General features: G+C 35.1%; 2 protein-coding genes and 1 pseudogene across 5 annotated transcripts in view; 1 reads left to right on the top strand and 2 right to left on the bottom strand.

Annotated features, from left to right (window-relative positions):
• LOC109082837 (glutamic acid-rich protein-like) overlaps positions 1–20,308 on the top strand; it is an 848,403-nt gene that overhangs the window by 410,786 nt on the left and 417,309 nt on the right. The gene's annotated exons all lie outside the window — the stretch shown is intronic.
• Positions 4,376–15,517, bottom strand: stat1a (signal transducer and activator of transcription 1a). Its single transcript, XM_042748618.1, has 22 exons — positions 15,354–15,517; positions 14,087–14,231; positions 12,807–12,957; positions 12,566–12,661; positions 12,251–12,340; positions 12,088–12,166; positions 10,344–10,435; positions 10,094–10,245; positions 8,837–8,995; positions 8,657–8,749; positions 8,498–8,557; positions 8,276–8,299; positions 8,102–8,189; positions 7,957–7,998; positions 7,175–7,269; positions 6,737–6,837; positions 6,473–6,607; positions 6,325–6,380; positions 6,146–6,237; positions 4,925–5,064; positions 4,545–4,733; positions 4,376–4,455 (listed from the first exon to the last, which is right to left on the bottom strand). Exons 2-22 carry the CDS (start codon positions 14,212–14,214, stop codon positions 4,376–4,378), a joined length of 2,142 nt encoding a protein of 713 aa, XP_042604552.1. The 5' UTR covers positions 14,215–14,231; positions 15,354–15,517.
• The window catches only part of LOC122141637, a 20,633-nt pseudogene continuing 18,175 nt past the window's right edge, over positions 17,851–20,308 (bottom strand).

Genomic DNA, 20,308 nt, shown 5'->3' with positions numbered 1-20,308 from the left:
AAGTGTTCAGTGAACTACAGGATTTTCCTTTTATATTTGCTAGCCAGCAACCTAAGTAATGTTAACAAATTTAAACTTATTCTGAAGTGTTACAAAATTACTTTTAAACAAGAGGAATTTTTTCATACCAGCCCTTTGATTGTAGTTAAAGTATTTCCTGTATTTAATATCTGGTTGCTTAACTTATGTTAACAAATTAAAACTTGTTGTAAAATGTCACCAAAACTACTTTAAAGTACTAGAAGGACAATTTTCATACCTGGACATTAAATGTACTACAGAAATTCCCTGTATTTGATACTTATCTGCTTAACTAATGTGAACAAATTGAAACTTTTTGTAAATTGTTGCAAAAATTACTTTAAAAAGAAAGACCATTTTCCACCTGTTCGTTCATTTTTCTACAACATTTCCTGTATTTCATATCTATATAATTTATAGTAGTTTTCCATTTATTAACATTAGTTCGGTGTCATGAAATTAATTTTAAGCACTAGAAGGACAATTTTCGTACGTGCCCTTTCAATGTACTACAGGAATTTCCTGTATTTGATAGCCATGTACCTAACTAATGTTAACAAATTGAAATTTATTGTAAATTGTTACCAGAATTACTTTAAAGCACCAAAAGAACAGTTTTCATACCTGCCTTTTCATTGTACTACAGGAACTTCTTGTATTTTTGAACAGGAAAGTTTTTCAATACTTAAGCATAATGCAAATCTTATGGCAGTTGCTAAATGAATAATTATGTGGAAAACCAACACAAGTAACATCCAAACTGGGTTGCAGTGTCACCTTTGGTTATTCTGCAAGATATTTAAATCCATGATGTGAAAATTGATTTGTTGTGATTTAGTTTAGCGATCGTTTGGAAAAAGAACCAAGCAAAAATTCATTTTGTTTTTTATTCTTAGTACATGGTGAAATGACAAGCTTGAAAGTCAAAAATAAAATGCACTGGAATAAACTATGGTCAAAATGCAGTCTAAACATGTCCCGTCAGTTGTGTAATTTGATGAAGTAACTTAATAAACTGTTGGTTTCATGTCTATAAGCACCACTGTATGCAGAAAAGCACATTGATTGTTCTAATGTACAGTACGGGCGACAGAGGCACGCGTATACTTGAAACACCTCCAAAGCTAAGTCTATCTCAACTATGTGAATATTTTCTAGAGGGACACTGTTGTTAAAGTATTGTAAATGTGTTTTGTAATGTGTGTGTGTGTGTGTGTACACGATTAACTGTGGACAATTTATTATTTATTGGAAAAAAATGTAAGCAACTCAACCAAAAGATTCGAGTACAAACAAAAGTAGGTCACCGATAGTATCCAAATTTGTTCATTTCCTTGACATATTTTAGTCAATTTTTGTTGCATTGTGTAATTTCTTGTTTTTTTGTGGAGAAAGCTGTTACGATTTTTTTTCATGCATTTGTTTATTACTGCTATGAATGTACTGCATTGTTTTTGTTAATGTAATATTTCCTTTTAAATTCCTTTTATTTAACTATGCTATACTGTAGATGTCCTAGATTTGTTTGAATTTAATGTCAAAACTGATCAATATATTCCACACAAGAAATACTATATAAAAACAATAAAGACTTTGAACATACATAGCTTTTGAAATTCATTTTTCTTATCTTGTAGCTGTACATGCATCAGACAGATATCCATTCAATGGATATCTCAAAGATGCAATTTTAAAAAATTTAAAACATACTTTTCAACAACATTTCAATAAGTTTACCATATCTGTTTTTTTAACAACGTTTTTCACACGTTCGTACACAATACCTTTTCTTTCGCCAATGTGGGGTTTGCGTATTGTTCGTCTGTGCCGAAAGTTTCTAAGGTGCTGATGTTTGTCATTCTAAACAAGATGGATTCCCACAGTAATAACTTTCTATCATGTCCAAAGCTAATAAGACAAAAACAAATATTACCCTGTAATTAAACAGAGCAGGAAATCCAGTGCAAAAAGTGAGAAATGATAACATTAAGTACATTAAGGGAACATAACACTAATAGAGCACCAGCAAGTTGAGGTAAATCTCAAGAAAACTGGTCTCTTTTACTTTCACATATTTAGAAATGGTTTTAGGAAAGTGAACACCTAACAGCTTAAGAGGTTTAGTCAGACCTGTCATAGTTTCTGGATGATTCTTTGGGGTGTTTTATCCCATAACCAAACAGAATAAACTTAAACATAGAATTTAAAACTTGCTTAAAGAAAAGAAAGCCTATTTTAGGACCATTTTTGTTGAGGACCACTGTGTTTTTTGTTTGTTCACATTATTTTCATAATGTAGTTTTATTACTGTAATACAGTAATTTTGTGATTAGTTAAATTCCTGTACTACAATAATTTATTCTGATTTGAATACAAAAATCCAAGGAAGTATGACATATACTGCTCTTATGTAACGTTTTAGAATTAAGAGTTTTTTCACACTGATTTAAATAAAATATTTGATTGCGTTACAGTAAATGATAATTAAACTCTTATTAGTCCTAAAATATGTTTAATTTTCTTTACAGAAAATACAATTTTGTGAAATTTAAACTATCTAGCTTTTTTGGTCACTTTCTCCTCCATTTTCTATTACTTGGCATTTAAGAAAATTAAGTGCTATTCATTCACAGCTTCACTGTCTAAAAAGTTTTCGAGGATAAGTGCTGTGGTAACAGTAGCATTACTATTGGGGTTAATTCGATGTGTTTGGATATCTTTATGCTATAGTTGACAGCGTATACAGTGTTTTTCAAATAACGTTAGAATGAAAAAGAGATGGCTACACATCGACTAGATGTTCCTCTTTCGTTTGCGTTATTACAGCAAAAACACAGAATGAAGGAAACATTTCTATTTTTTCTGCAGCATCTGTCCTTTCAGGTCACTTACGAGAGACTTAAGTCTGAGGGCTGTGGGAAAAAAAACAGTATCAGAATCTATTTAAATTTTATATTTATATAATACATACATAGGAATAATAGTACTCTACCTCAAAATTTAACGAATCAGTGACATATCGGTTCTAAAAAAAAAAGAGAGAAATGGAGAATACATGCTGTTAATATTTTAAGTATTTCTTTAAATGATATTGTAAATGCATAATTTTTATTTTTCATACCATGCGCTCCAGCTCGCCGTAAACCTCAGGCGACATTGGCATGAGTGTGTCGTTATAGTCTTGTGGCTGCCTAAAATTATTTAAAAGCAGTTATTTTTGCAGTCCTGTTTGGTAGCAGAGAAATAACATTTTAAAATGAATGTAAGGGATTCATTTATGGGTTGTTTACTTTAAAAAATTTTTTTTTTTTTTTACTTAATCGGAATGTTTTGAAATATGGCAAAGGTTAAGGCGCTTGCTATGTGAACACAAAAAAAATTAATAAACATGGACATGATTTGAAAAAGTTAAGCAGTCAAACTTATGGTGAGTGGCTGTGTGCACACCAACGCCGAATTTATTTATTTGTACGAGTAGATTACATACAAAGTTAATGCAAATATGCAAATAAATGCAAATTCGTGTCAGGCGGCAAGAATGATGCGAATTGGATGATGTGATTGCCACAAACACACAATATTCGCGTCAATCGCACCTTCCACGCAAATTTCAAAAAATGTAAACAAATTTGCACAATGCGCTGTCACGTCAATCAGCGAAGAGCTTATTGACACAACTGGTTTGAGACATCTGAGTGTACCAGTAAAAAGAAGAGAGCATGCATGATGTTTTTATTCACACAAGTGACACGAAAAATATTCTGCGAGTGATCTAGAGTGATAACGCAATGCGAATGTTCGCTTCACTTTCTGTGCACACACCAACAAAATATTACCAAAAAAAAATTACTTGAGATATCAACTTCAAATCTGGAACACAGCATTAAGAAAAATATCATTAATTCCGCCCAAACACAATCTTACTCAAAGCTCATTTTTTGTGATATCAACCTCAAATTTGGAACACAAATTGCTTAGGTTTGGCTTTGATTTGCATGCAGTTTTACAGTAAAACTTGTTTTGGAAAATATATCTATATTTCACATAAAATTTAAATCGTATTTTGTATATTTTTCATAATAATAACCTTGAACTTGTTTTTTTACTTTTTTTTTTTTTTTCACTTTAGCTATAATCTGACAGGTTTCTTCTTTAAACAGAGACCAAACATAAGTCTGCTCCAAAGCATTCAAGGTTTACATCATTTGGAAATAGCTTTTCTTGATATCTATTCCATAAATATAATTTAATCCCATAAAATATCTTAAAATACAAAATATTAAGTATAAAACAACTAAAATATAGTATATTCATTTGACCACTATGCAAGCAGCCTCAGAGGGTTAACATTGACTTACATTTCAGAGATGGAGATGAGAGTGGTGCTTATGTATCCCTCATGTAACTTCTTATCCACATCCATTGGTTCTTGCTCTGGATAAACAAAAGTATATCTTTGTATATATACATTTTTTAATACATTTATTCATATTTTACATAGTTCGCAACTGTGTGTTTCTTACTGTCAGTAGGTTTGGAGTAGTATTTTTTGAAGGCCTCGTCTTTGGGTATATTGGGAAACAGGAAGCGCAGTGGGTTTTCTGGGACGTTGTCGGCTGCCATTACACGATAATTGCGAATGATGTCAGGAAGTGAGACGGCAGAGAGTTCCTTCTTCGTGTAGGGCTCCACGGAGCGAATCTGTGGCTCTTCTAAACAAACACAACACCAAACCTAAGTAATAAGCATTAAATCTGCAAAACAGATTTGATTTGAGGCCAAAATTTAAGCGAAACCCACATCCAAATCCAAATTAGCTGTTTATTGATGTTTTGATTTCAAGACCAGATACATTTGTTTCTATTAGTCTTTTATTGTTCCACAGAGTGAAGGAACGTCTCACCGTTTGCGTCATGTTCAACCCAGCTGAATGTGATGGCTCCGTCACGGTTGCTCTCGCTGAAGCGCAACAGAAATGTCCCGGACAATTTGTCATGTAGCAGAGCTTTAGTTCGGTCTTTGGTCACAAAGCCCATTATACAGCTGCAGTGGATCGAAAGGGTTAAAGCAGAATTCCATTGTGCAAGTATATTACTATAAACACAATTTTTGGCATCTTTTTACACTAAAATTTTAGACACATCCAAATTTAAAAAAAATGTGTTTATATATTTATTTAAAAATAAATCTAGGAAAATGTTTAACCTGGAATTTAATTTATTTAACGTTCCTAAAGATATTTTTATGTATTTTTGTTGTCGTTTATTTGTATTTATTTAACCTGGAATTTAATTTATTTAACGTTCCTAAAGATATTTTTATGTATTTTTGTTGTCGTTTATGCATAAATGTAATCGTTTTGATAATGACACTTATTTTAGTATTATTTATATACTATTTTAATTGTATTAATATTTTGAATTAATTTTTGTTTTTACATTTTCAGTTTTCATTTTAATTTATAGTAATTATGTTTTATGCTTTTGTCAATTTTATTTGTTTTTGTTCTTTTTAAATATTGTTCTTTTTAGGCTATAACTATTTAGCATAAAAGGTGGCTTAACAAAGTTTGGACATCTAGCTAAAGCATAAAAATACCACAATATGTTTAGCAGATATTTAAGAAACAATGACTAAGTTAACATACTTGTTTATCTGAACAAGCAATGTTTACACTCAGTTATTCTCCTTTTACAATGTGCGTTCCAGGCCGGAATTCACTCTCTGTTGGTTTGTGGAAACAATTCACTCTCGTTTGGTTTGTGTGAAAACAAATTTGTGTAATTTTTTATATATATTTCTATTTATATTCATTTATTTTTATTTAAGTTTTAGTTTTTATTTCCAGTTATTAATTTTAGTGCTTTAGCTTAAACATATTAAACTTCCAAAAAATGTTTTTAATAGTTTTTGTTAACGACCAATACATAACGCTGTATGTTGAATGGCCGCTGAAACAGTGGGCCGAACAGACCAAACAGACCAAGGTGATCAACCATATAAACCATCTAGAACAACAAAAAACATATAACATATCTTTACTATCATAATTCAAACAACTCAAGAACCATATAAGATGTTGTTCCTAGCTGGATTTTCATAATTCAAACATCTGGTTTCTTACCCATCGTCCCACAGACTCAGCAGGTGTCTCTTTATTAAGTCCAAAATCCCTTCAATCCACAGCCAGAAGGTGAAGTTCTTCTCACTGCCAGACTACATCAAACACAAGTCGCAAGTCAAATCACTTCTAAAAAATAATTTAAAATAATGGATAAAATAAAAAATCTTGTATTGGCCAACCTTGCAGAATCTATTCCAAGGAATCTGAGCTTCAGGATCCATTACAGCTTTAGGTCCTGTGGGCCCAAGTTTGAACCCTTGTGCATTTAGTTCATCTGCTCCAAGAGAATCAGTCACACTCAGTGTGAAGTAAGTGTATCATACTTACCGAGGAGTTTGGTACCCAGCATGCTTAACTGTTCTTGGTTAAGGCCTCTTTTTGTGATGGAGGAGAACTGCCAGCTCAGCACCTCCGCTAGATGCCCCCATGTGGCTGAAGGAGGAGTCACGAAGAAAACAAATCAAATAAAAAAGAACAAACAATCAAAAAAAAAAACCTAAATAAATAGATAAAAGCCATCCAAAAAACAGCTCATATCTATTAGTAAACCATTAGTGTTGAAGAGGACTTACCTTTGGCTCAGAAGTCATACCTTGGGACGGCTCAGAAAGTCAGTCATGTTGTACCAACTGATGGAGGGGGGCCCATCCCTGGGGAGCTGATTGACGTTTTTGGAGATCACAACTATGGGCCAGACAGGACCAGAGCAGAGACGTAGTCTGAAGAGATGGAGAGAGAGAGAGAAAAGAGAAAGGGTGGATGATTGATCCATGATTTGGGTTGCGGTTTTATGTTTTAAACTCAGTCGTTCTGAAGAACTCTTCTGACCCTCAAAGTTTCATGGGGACCATTTCCAGACCAGCAGAGCTCAGGCCTCGAAGGTAATGGGAGTGTGAAAGTTCCTGACAAGATGGAGAGAGAGAAGAAAGTGGATGATGATCATGATTTGGTGCTATGGAGAGAGAGAAGAAAGTGGATGATGATCATGATTTGGTGCTGTTTATGTTTTTAAACTCAGTCGTTCTGAAGAATCTTCTGACCTCAAAGTTCATGACCATTCCAGACCAGCAGAGCTCAGCCTCGAAGGTAATGGAGTGAAGTTCCTCCGTGACGATCAGAGGGCCCTGCCCAATGTTCAAGAGAGAATTTTTGAGGTGTCAAATATACAAATGCAAAAACTCTACTTACCAACTAAATTATCAAATTACTACATAATACAAATAAAAACGAAAACAATACATATTTACAGGGTGAGTAAATGATAACAGATTTTCCCTTTAAAGTCATGCAGCTTTAGAGGGTGAGTAAATGATAACAGATTTTCCCTTTTCTTAACAGTTTAATGACAAGAAACAAGAAATGTGTAATTTTATTCTGCAAGGATGCATTAAATTGATCAGAAGTGACAGTTAAGACATTTATTATGTTACAAAAGATTTCCATTTCAAATAAATGTCGTTGGAACTTTTTATTTATCAAACTATTATGAAAAAATAAAACATTTACACAAAAATACTAGGCAGCACAATTAATAATAATAAAAAGAAGAAATGTTTCTTGAGCAGCAAATCAGTGTATCAGGATGATTTCTGAAGGATCATGATGTGACACTGAAGACTGGAGTAATGATGCTGAAAATTCAGCTTTGCGTCACAGGAATAAATTACATTTTAAAATATATTCAAATGGAAAATATTATTTCAAATTGTAATAATATTTCACAATATTACTGTTTTTACTGCATTTGTATAAAAAAAAAATGCAATCTTGCTGAGCAGACGATACTTTTTTCAAAAACATTTTGAACTCACCTCACTTGTTCTGTTTCCGGTAACTTTCTTCTCTTTCAGTTGCTGTGAAGTAAAAGGAATTTTGTTACTCTTACTTACTATTTGACTAAATCATGATTTTAAACTGGAGCTACACTACAATTTGCTATTTTTCTTTTCATTTTACCAGATGACGGAATTCTGCTGCCATCCCGTTGGATTCCTCCATGTTCATCACCTTCATGGCAGTTCCCAAGATGTTGAACATGCGAAACCTAAAACAGGAGCATTACTAAGTAAGTGAAATTTAAATTTTTAGGGTAATTCTTCCTTTAAAATAGTACGTGCATAAGGAAATTACCCTTTCCGTTTCTCAACGATATCCCTGAAAGGTGAAAAGAGACATGTTAAAACAATGGAATGCATCTTCAGTGTTTTTTTGAATGCATGCTAAGCTAAAAATGCTAACCACACGAGTTAATTATTAGTATTGTAAAAATAACTTGTATGCTTAATGACTAGCTAATTTAGAGACAAATTCCTCGATGATTTACGGTTGAGTCAGAGTATGTAAAACACTTACTTATCGAATTGCACCTTAACCCGAACAGTGTGGTTGAATTCCTGAAGTTTTATGAGCAGCCTAGCACAGAAATAATGTGATTCATCATTCATCAACTGAACATTATCCACCTTTATATTCCAGAGAAATGTGAATCATCTGCTGTGTGTTTACAGTTACCGTAATTTGAGGGTGAACAGAACACCAGTCTTCAACACCAAAGGTCTTTGCAGTTGGGTCGGCATGCATGGCTGTCGCTCGACTACCAAGGAGCTGGAAAAATCGACAAAATAGATCAAAATAATCCATTGTCAGTGACTCCTTTCAGCAGTGGTGTATCAAGCGAAGTAGGTTTCTTACTTTGTGATGAGATTTTTGAGGTTCAGCATGATCCTGTCCTCCAGAGTGCTTTTGCTGAGGGTGATGGGATCGTTTTCGTATGTGAATTTCTGCTCCAGCTCCAGAAGTTTCTTGAGCTGCTGCCTGAGCTGAAGCAGAGATTCTCCTAGAGAAGTAAACTTAGGGGAAAAACAAACACAACAAAAAAATATATGATTTAAATGTGATTTTCTAGAGCCTAAAAGTGTGATTTAGCAAAATTATCAATATTTATATACTGCGAAAAGCAGAAAAGGTCTCTAAAATTTTGTGCACAAAAAAGTCCATTGTCAGTGGTGTTACCAAATTATCAATATTTATATACTGTCAATATATTTAATATTATCAATATTTCCCTGAATTTTTGCAGGCAGAAAAGTTCCATAAAATTTTGTGAGCAAAAAACAATTCAATAGTGTAGCCAAATTATCGCGAATTTACTATATTTCCAAGAAAAATTCCAAACAAAATTTTTTACAAAACAAAAAAAAAAAAAAAAAACAAAACAATGCATTGTCTCCTTTCATTAGTGTATTGAAATTATCTATATTTATATACTGTCAATATATTTCATATCAATATTTCTGTGAAATTTCGCAAGTAGAAAATATATATAAAATTTTGTTCGCAAAAAAAAAAAAACAATGCATTGCCTACGGTCAATAGTCTAGCAAAATTATCAATATTTAAATATAGTCAAATTATTTGTATACTGTCAATATTTCTGTAAAATTTTGCAGGTAGAAAGGTTTATGAAATTTTGCGAACAAAAAAGGCCTAATGTCAACAGTGTAGTGAAATTTTAACTATTTACATATTGCCAATATTTTCAAACATTTCGCAAAAAATCCAGATTGTGTGGAGTCCAATAGAAAAGACTAGATTTTGCTAGAAATATGTAAACCATTGGTATTCGCAATCATCTGTACAAAATAAATGAATAAAATACATTTTGTACAGTCAAAATTCAGAATGAAAATATAACTATGAGCAATACCCATTAGCACAAAAACTATTTGAAGATCTTAAAACTATAAAAAATCATAAAAAATACAAAAAAAAAACATTACCGCTCTATCTTCAAAATAAAAATAAACTATTACAAAACAACAAAAAAAATAAAAAAAAAAAAAAAAAAAATTGAATGTATTGCTAACATTACTACTCAAAACAAACAAACAAAAAAAAAAGTATGGTTATAAGGAAATCATAAATGAATTTGTGGTTTGTGTTTGTTACCAGTTCTGCAGCTGGTCCAAGCAGACATTGGTTAGTCCACCGATGCAAGCCATCTGTTGACGGCACCTCCATTCGGCCAGTTCTGTTGAGATTAGCTCAAAGACCACCGGATCCATATTGTTTAACACCTCTGACATCTGACTGATCACTTTCTACAGGGACACAAACAAGGTTGAAAGTAACTGCTTCTCTTCGCTAACCAATTAGCATTACAGAACAGGAAAATGTGATGGATCAGCAATGTTCTCACCGTTCTTGTTTCATTGAGTTTCACAAACATGGCATGGATAGTCAGTCTCTCACGGTTCAGGTCTTCCTTTGAAATAGTCCCGTTCAGTTCCTCTATTCAACAGATGAAAGCAAGTTTCGGTATTTGTCAAAAAAAGAAAAGATAGCTAGTTCTGACCTAAGGTGCAGTGATATTTACCATTGTTAAATAAATTGTCACAAGCAAAATAAGCAGTATTGATTTGTAGTACTTGTTGAAAAAAAAAAACTAGTTCTGACTAAAGGTGCAGTCATGTTTACCATTGTTTGGTGAATTGTCATAAGCAAAATAAGCAATACTGAAATTTTAGTACTTAACAAAAAAAACAGCTATTTCTGACTTGGGTGCATCAGATTACCATTGTTTGGAGAATTTTCATAAAATAAGCAATACTGGATTTCTGTACTTTTTGATTAATTAGCTAGTTCTGACCTAAGATGCAGTTACACTTACCATTGCTAAATTTTCGCAAGTGAAATAAGCAACACTGAGTTTCGGTACTTGCCGAAATAAAATAGCTAGTTCTGACTTGCGGCACATATTCTGATGAACCATCAGAATATGTGCCATCAGAATATAAGCAATACAGAGCTTCTATATTTTTCAAATAAATAGCTAGTTCTGACCATAGGTGTGCCAAATTTACTGTCATTTGACAAATTTGCGAGAGCAATATAAGCAATACTAAGTTTCAGCACTTGCCAAAAAAAATAGCTAGTTCTGACTTTAGGTGAGGTGACATTTACCGTTGTTAAACAAATTTTCACAAGCGAAATAAACAGTATTGAGTTTCGCTGCTTGTTCAAAATAATAGCTATTCCTGAGTAAAGGTTCAGTCATATTTACTGTTGGTTTGGCTAACTTTCGCAAGCGAAATAAGCAATACTGAACTTCTGTACTTGACGAAAAAATAGCTACTTCTGAATTACGGTGTAACACATTACCATTGTTTGGTGACTTTTCACGATATAAGCAATACTGATCTTCTATACTTTTTGAATAATTAGCTAGTTCTGACCTAAGATGCGGTTACACGTGACATTGCTAAATTTTCGCAAGTGAAATAAGCAACAAGTTTCAGTACTTGCCGGAAAAAATAGCTAGCTCCAACTTGAGTTGCGTCGCATTTACAGATGTTTGACAAATTTTCGAGAGCGAAATAAGCAATACTGAATTTCTATATTTTTCAAATAAATAGCTATTTACTGTCGTTTGACATTTTCGTGAGTGAAATAAGCAAAGCCGTTGTTTGGCAAATTAGCTAGTTTGGAAGATGAGGTGACATTTACCGTTGTTCAACAAATCAACAAAGCAAAATAAGCAGTATTGAGTTTTGGTACTAAAGGTGCAGTCATAGCCGTTGTTTGGCAAATTAGCTAGTTTGGCGAATTTTCACAAAATAAGCAATACTGAGTTTCTATAGCCTATTTTCGAATAATTTGCTAGTTCTGACACTTACCATTGTTAAAATTTTTTCAATAAGCAATAATACGTTTCGGTACTTCAGTTCTGACATAAAGTTCATTTACCAATGTTTGACAAATTTTTGAGAGCGAAATAAGCAATACTGAGTTTCTATACTTTTAAAATAAATAGCTAGTTCTGACCGAAGATGCAGTCACACTTACCAATACATAAATTTAGCATAAATTTTAGTAATGTGACCACACATTTACTGAAAAGTAGTTTTTTTGACTACGAATAAGGCATTTTTTAATCCTGTTACCTCTGCTTTGTAGAGTTTTGCTTTTGAAGTCGTATTCGTCTTGCTGGTCTTCTAGATTTTTGATAGTCTGCTCTGTGTCCTGAAGGGAAATTTGAAAAAGATGTTTTACACAACTTTTCTATGAGAATTAGACATAGAATGCGATGGTTTCTGTGTACATCACCTGTACTTTCATCTTTATGTCTTTCACCCTTCCATCCATTTCTCGATGTTTCTCCACGATCATGTCATTTTGGGTGCTTTCAGTTCGATTCTATAACGAAATACTAATTACTAACTTTGACATTTTGTGGAAAAGAGCAGCTTGGACAATACTGTGAAATATCTCCTTTTGTGTTTTACAGATAAAAAGAAAGTCATGTGAATTCTTTGTGGTTGAACTATTATTTTAAGATTGTTTAGATAAAGATTTAAATGGCATATTCAAGTTCATTGTTTAGTGTTGGAAATCAGTGGCTGTCGTTTATTATTTCCTGACCTCTGACACTTGGGCAGCAGCCAGAATCTTCCTTTCCTCGCTAAGGTTCCTACTGATGATCATCGCCATGGAGACAGGATCGTCTTGGAAGAGGCTCTGAAATACAAGGTTTGTTAACTCAGAACCTCAATTGTTTGCATGTTGCAACTTGTTTTTCTGATTGGTTTTGTGCTTAATGATTCAGAGGCTGTGACACAAAGGCTAAAAGGAAATGATTGTGTAGCCAGTTGCAGACGGGCACCTGCAAGTTCCTCTTGATCTTGCGTATGTTGTGCTGGTTCAGGAAGTCTTTCTCCATCGCGAAACGGCTGTGTTGGTGATCCAACTGGGTCAAAAGATCATGAAACCTCACGGTTGCCAGAGACTCATTCTCCACATTAGCAACATGGTCCCTTTAAGAGAGCAAAGAACAAATGATTCACACCAAATGAAGCTGAAACTGGTTTGAATTCTATTTTTAACATAATTCCTATATTTGTGCCAACATAATGCCTCATTTATCAGGAAGATAAACTTAATAAGTAAGCTAAGATTTAAGGTGCAGTATGTTTTGTTTGGTAATAAAAATGCGCTAACTATTTGTTTATGTTGCAATGATTCTTATTTGTCTTACTGAACAACGAATACTGCAGAATTAGCATTTCTGTTGCCCTCACTAGCTCTTTTTTTTTACATGATGTTTATATGATGTTACCGCAGGTTAGTTATGTGCAGAACATATTGTTTTTGCAGTTAGTTTATTAACATCGTGTGATCTCAACATGAAGGCCTTATATACAATAAACCGTTATTTTGCTTTTTTTGGTAAAGAGTAGACCTGTAAAAATAAAAAATAATAATAAATAGTATTATTTAGATTTTTTTTTTTACTTTTAAAAAGTTGCACATTTAAAAAGTACTCATTAATATTTTTAAATAATATTATTTTAACATGTTAATGTTCTAATTGCATTTATACAATAAACAGTTCTTTTGCTTTTTTGGTAAAGAGTAGACCTGTAAAAATAAAAAATAAAAAATAAATAGTATTATTAAGATTTTATTTACCTTTAAAAAAGATGCACATTTAAAATGTACTCAATAATATATTTAAATAATATTATTTTAACATGTTAATATTAATATTCTAATTGCATTTAAAAATAAGAATGCACATTAAAAATATTAATTAATATTCTCATATTTTATTGTTTTATGTAATAACATTTTAATTACCTTTAAAAAAACATGCACCTTAAAACGTATTAATTCATATTTTAATGTTTTAAATATTAAAAATATAATTAATATGCTAATATTATTATTCCAGTTACCATTAAAAATCTAAGTGCACATTTAAAAAATATATTTCTTGCAATTTTCATACTTTAATAATATATTCATAATTTCAATTAACTATTTAACTTCATAATAAAGACAGTTAAGAATCAACAGGTTGCTTAGTTTAGCCTCATTATACTTGCAGAAGGTTGTGTTTATGTGTTTGACGTAGTTGTGCAGATGTAAGAAGGTGGTCCGCACCAGTCGTGGCTTTCTATCCAGCTGCTGAGGTACTGCCGGATGGCCATCGGGAAGCTGTCATCGTACAGTTGGTCGACCTGTTCCAAAAACTTTGAATCCAGTTGTTGAAGCTCCAACCACTGACTCATTTCTGCAACTCTGTAGGCTGAGAGTTAAAATACATGACAAATTATGGTTTATAAAAAAAACATTTCTCTGCAAGATGCAAGATAATGAGATTTCTATCTCGATTGAATGGCTCATTTCATCATTACAGGGTTTTTTTGTGAAGTGTGTTTGTCTGACCTGGTAGCTACTTACAAATTTTCTAAAACTTTTTGCATAAAAAGCTAATTTTGTGTAAAACCGTTAAGTGAGTTGTATATTATTATTTTAATTATTATTATAAAAATGCATGCATTTTTCTTGCATGGCAAAGTCTGTGGTGAATGTGGGTGTTTTGTGCTTTAAGACAATGATATATTTAAAATATTTCATTTTTTATATTATTATTGTTATGAAAATGTTTTCATAGTTTTAGTTTACAGTAGGATTCATTAAAGCCAGGACAATAAGAATCACAGAAATTTGAATATGTATGCTTGCTTACATTTAAACAGAATGTCTGCAGACATTAGATTGCGTTACAAGCCAAATATGATTCCTTCATTTTATTAATGTATAACAGTAATTGAACATTAGTAACGTCAAAAAGACTACATAATTAATATTTTAACGCTCTAAAACAATGTGCGAGCGCGTGCACGTGTGTAGGGTAGGATTTGGAGGTATTGTTTTTGTATAAATATATTTTAAGTCTTTATATAAACACAATACACGTCTAGTGTGTTTCTTCATTCACGTGGGTTGGGTGCATGTGTGTGGCTTTTATTTTAATACTTTAAATTTGTTCAGCAAGTTTGATCTTTCGGTCTGAAATGGATTTAATAATAATAATAATAATAATAATGCTATATTGAGCGTTGTTGTTTTTATTATTATTATTATTAGATATAACAGATTCCATGAACGCATGATATTGTTTTGCCTGCATTCGTTGAGGGCCACATGTAAACTGCAGAAGAGTTTACATATGACCTTAGTTGTTATATAAAGGCCTTTTATGTTTTCCATTGCGTTCTTACTAGATAATATCTTCTAATAACATGAGATATGTTAGGATTACATGTATTCTTTATAAAGATAATATCACGCATAAAAACTTCCTGTAAATTTTCACGCAGAAAAAAATGAACGCGGAAACTAAAGTTATTATTTTGTTACTCACCCCCAAACGTTAGCCGAATCCGGTAAAAGTACGAATCCGCGGATATATTTAATTTGTCTTCCACAGCAGAGGAAAAAGGCGGAAGAACAGGCCAGCTCCCTGTTATGTCGATTTGTTGTTGATTTCCCAGTAGTCTTTCCGATTCCTTCTGCGCGAGGAGCGTGTGTGTGTTTGAGCGACGGCTGCGCGAACCAATCAGCGAGCCGCATTTTGTTTGTTACGTGTGCACTAGCCAATCAGTGTGTCTGGGCGTCGCTTATGACGCAATGTGGAATTTTGGACCAGGCTTTGTAGCGCAGCCCACGTGATTTATAGGAAACTGAAAGTCTGAAACTGCGTAGTAGACTACTAGAGGAAGGTGTTTATTCACAACCGCGGGAAAACTGTGGGAGAAATGCATGTTATGATCTCTTTTTGTAATTTGTTATGAGAAACTAGTTTAGTTTAAGTGTAAAATGATGGCATAAGTGGCAGGCCTATAGGAATACACGTGGATAAGGGATGAAGACACATTGATTTTTTACCTATTGTGTATTATTGCAGCTAATTCATTTTGTCCTACCTTTTAAATGTTGGCAAATGTTTCAAATGTTGGTGTGTGTTTGTATGTGTGGGGGGGGGGTATGGTGCTTAGGCCTATATATATATATATATATCATATATATATATATATATAGATAGATAGATAGATAGATAGATAGATATAGATATATATATACATACACACCCACACTATATATATTGTGACGAGTAGGCTGCCTCCCCCCCTAATTATCAGCATCACCCCGTAATCGCCACCCTTCGCCAGGTTTCTGACAGGAGTATGTGCGTGGGAGAGGAGGGGCGCTGAAATAGTCAGGGCTGGTGGCGTGGTCCTCTCCTCGGGAGACCGGCCTTTTCCCCGTGCATGCACGCTGGTGTCCTTGTGGGTCCAGAAAGCATGCGTAGAGGGACTCCTGCGCTGCTAGAGCCGTGAGCTGCTGGACCCGCCGTCCGGGAGAGAGCTGCACCCGTTATACAGCAGACAGGCCAGGATGCCAGGCCGTCTATCCCTGGGAAGCTCCGTGGACCAAAGCGGACGAAGCCGCTCAGAAGAAGCAGTCCCCCTTACCTGGACCCTTCCTTCCCGAACACTGCCCCACGTTCACGAACCCCGCAGCACGACGAGGACACCAGATCCCCTGTTTATTTTGAACACCCTTTCCCCTTTATATTCTGTGTTTTTGTTATTTTCTGTTAATAAAAACCTTTCCGAGGCCTGACGCCACACCCACTGTATCAATACTTATCTACATACAAACTAACACAAACACACACACACACACACACACACAAACCACACACACACACATATAACATACACATTAATATTTATGTATATATAAACCCCCTTAACGGTTGCTATTGAGTCACACAGCTAAATGATATGCAAAAACCTTTTAGAAAAACCAAACTAAGCCATTTCTACGTGCACTCATTGTCCTGGGGACAGACTTCTACTGTTGTTGCCCCACCGGGGAGCCCTCCAGAGAACAAAATAACAGAAGAGAGGCTTTAGCTTCCATGGAATATGATTTTGTTGCTTTTGAGTGCCATAATGTGCTCCACATGCTTGGCATGGTGTCATGGTGTCACTCTGTTAAGGGTTACAAAGGGACAACTTCGAAGAGGTCCTTTGAGGACACGCAAAAACAACTCAAGAGACATCAGTAACAGGCATTTTACTTGGTACATCAGATCAAAACTACAACATGATTTTTGGAACCATAGAGTCTATACAATTAGTTCCATGTTTTAAAAAATATCTCTATGGTCATCTCTAGCCTATGACATTGTGTAGGCTAACTAGTGAATTGGCAATTTAATCAGTGTTTTTTGACAAGAAACAAAAGATGCAGGCTTTTGGGTAGTTGACATGTTCCAGCAATGTCTAAAAAGCATTTAAAGATTATTTGTAAATGTAAAAATTATGACCAGTTACAGCAATAACAGAGTTCTCTTATCCCTATCATATGTCAACTACCCATATGCTATGAAACTGCAGAATTCCTAAAGTTTATTGTTTGGACGTCATGTTGAGTGAGTTTCTGGGTCAGTGTTCCTGTTTTTGGGTCACTGGGGGATAAGTGACTTTATATAAATAATCAACTATACAATCCCCTTTGACGTTAATTTAAAACTTAAAGTACTTTTTGCAATTTTTACATTCTGATATCAAGCTGGTTAAGCCCATCAGGTCATCTCTATGCTCAAATGCATTTACAGAGGAAGCCTTATACCTCCATAAACAAAGAAAGCCTTGTCACCTTGGTACTATTGTCCTTGTGTGCAAAAGTCGATGAGAACGAACTAAAAGAACTGGATAAGTTGGTTTGTTGGGATCCTGGTGTGGTCAATTGTTTTAGCAGGAACTATTTTGTCAGGGACAAGGTAAAGGTTATTTTCACTTCCCCTCTGGTCCAGAGTAGTGAGGGCTTGTTGTAGCTACTCAAGAAGCTCAAGAGCAGCCACAAAGGTCCACGACCATTGAAGGGATTTTTCCGTAGATTATCTGCTCACGGTCATTGAAATACAGCATGTTTATGGGTGACATCTTGGTGGGCGTGCAGCAGGGACCTACACTGCCCCGAGGGTTGGCCTTGTTGACGATGTGACTGTGGGGGTACTTCTGCACACATTCACCGGTCTAAACCGTTACGTTTTGAACTCCACAAGATGCACCTTACAATTGCAAAGGGGCTAACTGTACATCTGTCCCGGGTCAAGGGCGCTCCCGGACTCAAAGATTTGATGACCACAAAAACCATTCAGTAGGTGCAAGTGGCCCCTCGTCAATGCAAATTTGCAGGTTGCACGTGCATTCAAAAACGTGAACATGATTGAGGTCATCTGGCTCGTTTAGTCAAGCAGACGGCAATTCAGGGCATAAACTCATTCAGTAGCGTAGGCACTACAAGTAGAATGCCACAATGTGCAGTTTGTTGTGGGGCTTTTTGGGAACATCGGGTTGGGAAACCAACTGGCACTAGACTATCTGTAAGGGTAAGACTAATACACCCTGTTCCTGAGAGCTAACATACTGTAGAGTTCAGTTGCCAGCCCTGACCAAAAACCACCTGTCTGTAATCATCGAGTGCTCCTGAAGCTCTTAATTGTTGGGTTGAGCGAACTTTACAGGAAGGTACATGGGACTGGACACCCATGACGTTACACTTGTCATAAACCTTTGGCAAGATCAGTTTCATTAAAGTTCGTCCAGCATTTGACAAGCAAAGTCATCCCTAATTCCTTGTTTCCCAAAGAAGCATGTACCTAAGTACCAGTGAATGCACCAACTTACCAATCCCTCTTCTCCAGATTCTGCAGAGGTCACAGCCAGATCATTTCCATTTGCATCAAAAGGCCTTGATTTACTATCCCAAAGTTATTCTCAGGCTGTTTGAGCCACACAACTGCAAAAAGCTGCCTTCATGTCGATGTGCTGCGCCAGGAGTTTGTCCGAGCAGCATTCACATCCATTTTTTGTGCACGCATTCTTGAGTGGTTTGTTCCATTCAGACACAAGACTTGCAGGTGAGATAGCTGGATGAAGACCTGTGGTTGGCTCCTCTGCTGGTCGAAGAGGTAGATCCAGAGCAGGGCCTTGAGGAAATTGCTGTTAGGCATAATCTTTGGGCTCAGTGAGAACATGGCAACACTTCGACATTCCCTCAGTTTGGGTGCTTGCTTGAGCTGCAAGGTATTAAGTTTACTGAGCCCATATAACAACCTGTTCCAGCCAATTACAAAAAGATTACTCATTGAGATACAAACAACTTGTTACCGGGCCAGTTACCTTAAAGCGACAACTTATCAGCCTATGTTAACATGAGGTAAATAATACTGACTCTAAGGTACTAAATGACTTTCAGGGGTAGCTGTAAAATACAAAAGTGGTCTCGTAACAGTCAAGCTGTGGGAATCTCTGCTCCCCTGGGGACCACTGTCCCGAGATTGATGTACCTGAAAATTCAAGGCAGGTTCTGTTTGGTTCTTTATGTTTGGCAACAGAAAATGCGGCAGAAACAAGTGGCTGTTCCATAGACGGAGTTGCCCAACCTTGCAAAAAGTTTATGCCCAACTTTAAAATTCCTCAAAGAGTGCAAGAACATTTACGAATCTTTCTTACTGCGACACTGGTAGGAAAGCTATTTCCAATCACAACGGTTCTATTGACATAACATTAATAGAGCAACTCCTGTATTTTTGGCAGACAGAATCTAAGGGTTTACATTGAAAAGCTTTGAAAAGAACCGCTTATTTCATAGGCCAGATGGGCTTTGTATGTTGTCTCTTGGTGCACAGCTTTACATATAAACAAGGTCTGTTGCCTTTGGCCGCCATCCAACAACACAGAATGAATGAACCATAGTCAACCCCTTTCAGATAATACAATGCCTCCCAAATGTATTTGGTACATTGTAAAGCCACACTTCACAAAGTATTTACTTTATTGCATTCAATAACAAAAATAATGAACTCATTAGGCATCTGCAACTTATGCTAGAAGTTTCTCAGAAGTAACTTGACATTAATTTTAAGTGTGACTAAAGTGTCTGAATACTTTTGTGGTGACTATATAATACAGAAAACTGCTGTACTTACGTTCTGTGGCCATGGTTATGATGGTCTCACTGCTGCCTTGTTCCTCATCCTCACTAATGCCTCCATTTTGATCGTATTGGTCCAGGAGCTCCTGCAGTGGAGGTGCTTTAGGTAAGAGTAGCTTAACCGTGTCTCTGCTGATGTTTGGAGCCTGTTCTAGACGCAGGATGCTCAAAATCTGAGACTTAATGGAGTGCAGGCGCATGAGTTTACTCTGCTGTCTAAACTGACAGGTTGTGCACTGGCCGTTGTCATCTCCAGTCGTCACAGATGCTTGTGATGTTATTGATGTAGCTGTTGTTCTTGCACTC

This window comes from Cyprinus carpio, chromosome B22 (assembly GCF_018340385.1).
Source record: "Cyprinus carpio isolate SPL01 chromosome B22, ASM1834038v1, whole genome shotgun sequence".
Lineage (NCBI taxonomy): Eukaryota > Metazoa > Chordata > Actinopteri > Cypriniformes > Cyprinidae > Cyprinus > Cyprinus carpio.
Note: the sequence above shows the minus strand (reverse complement) of the source record. Positions and strands in the feature narration are given on the sequence as shown.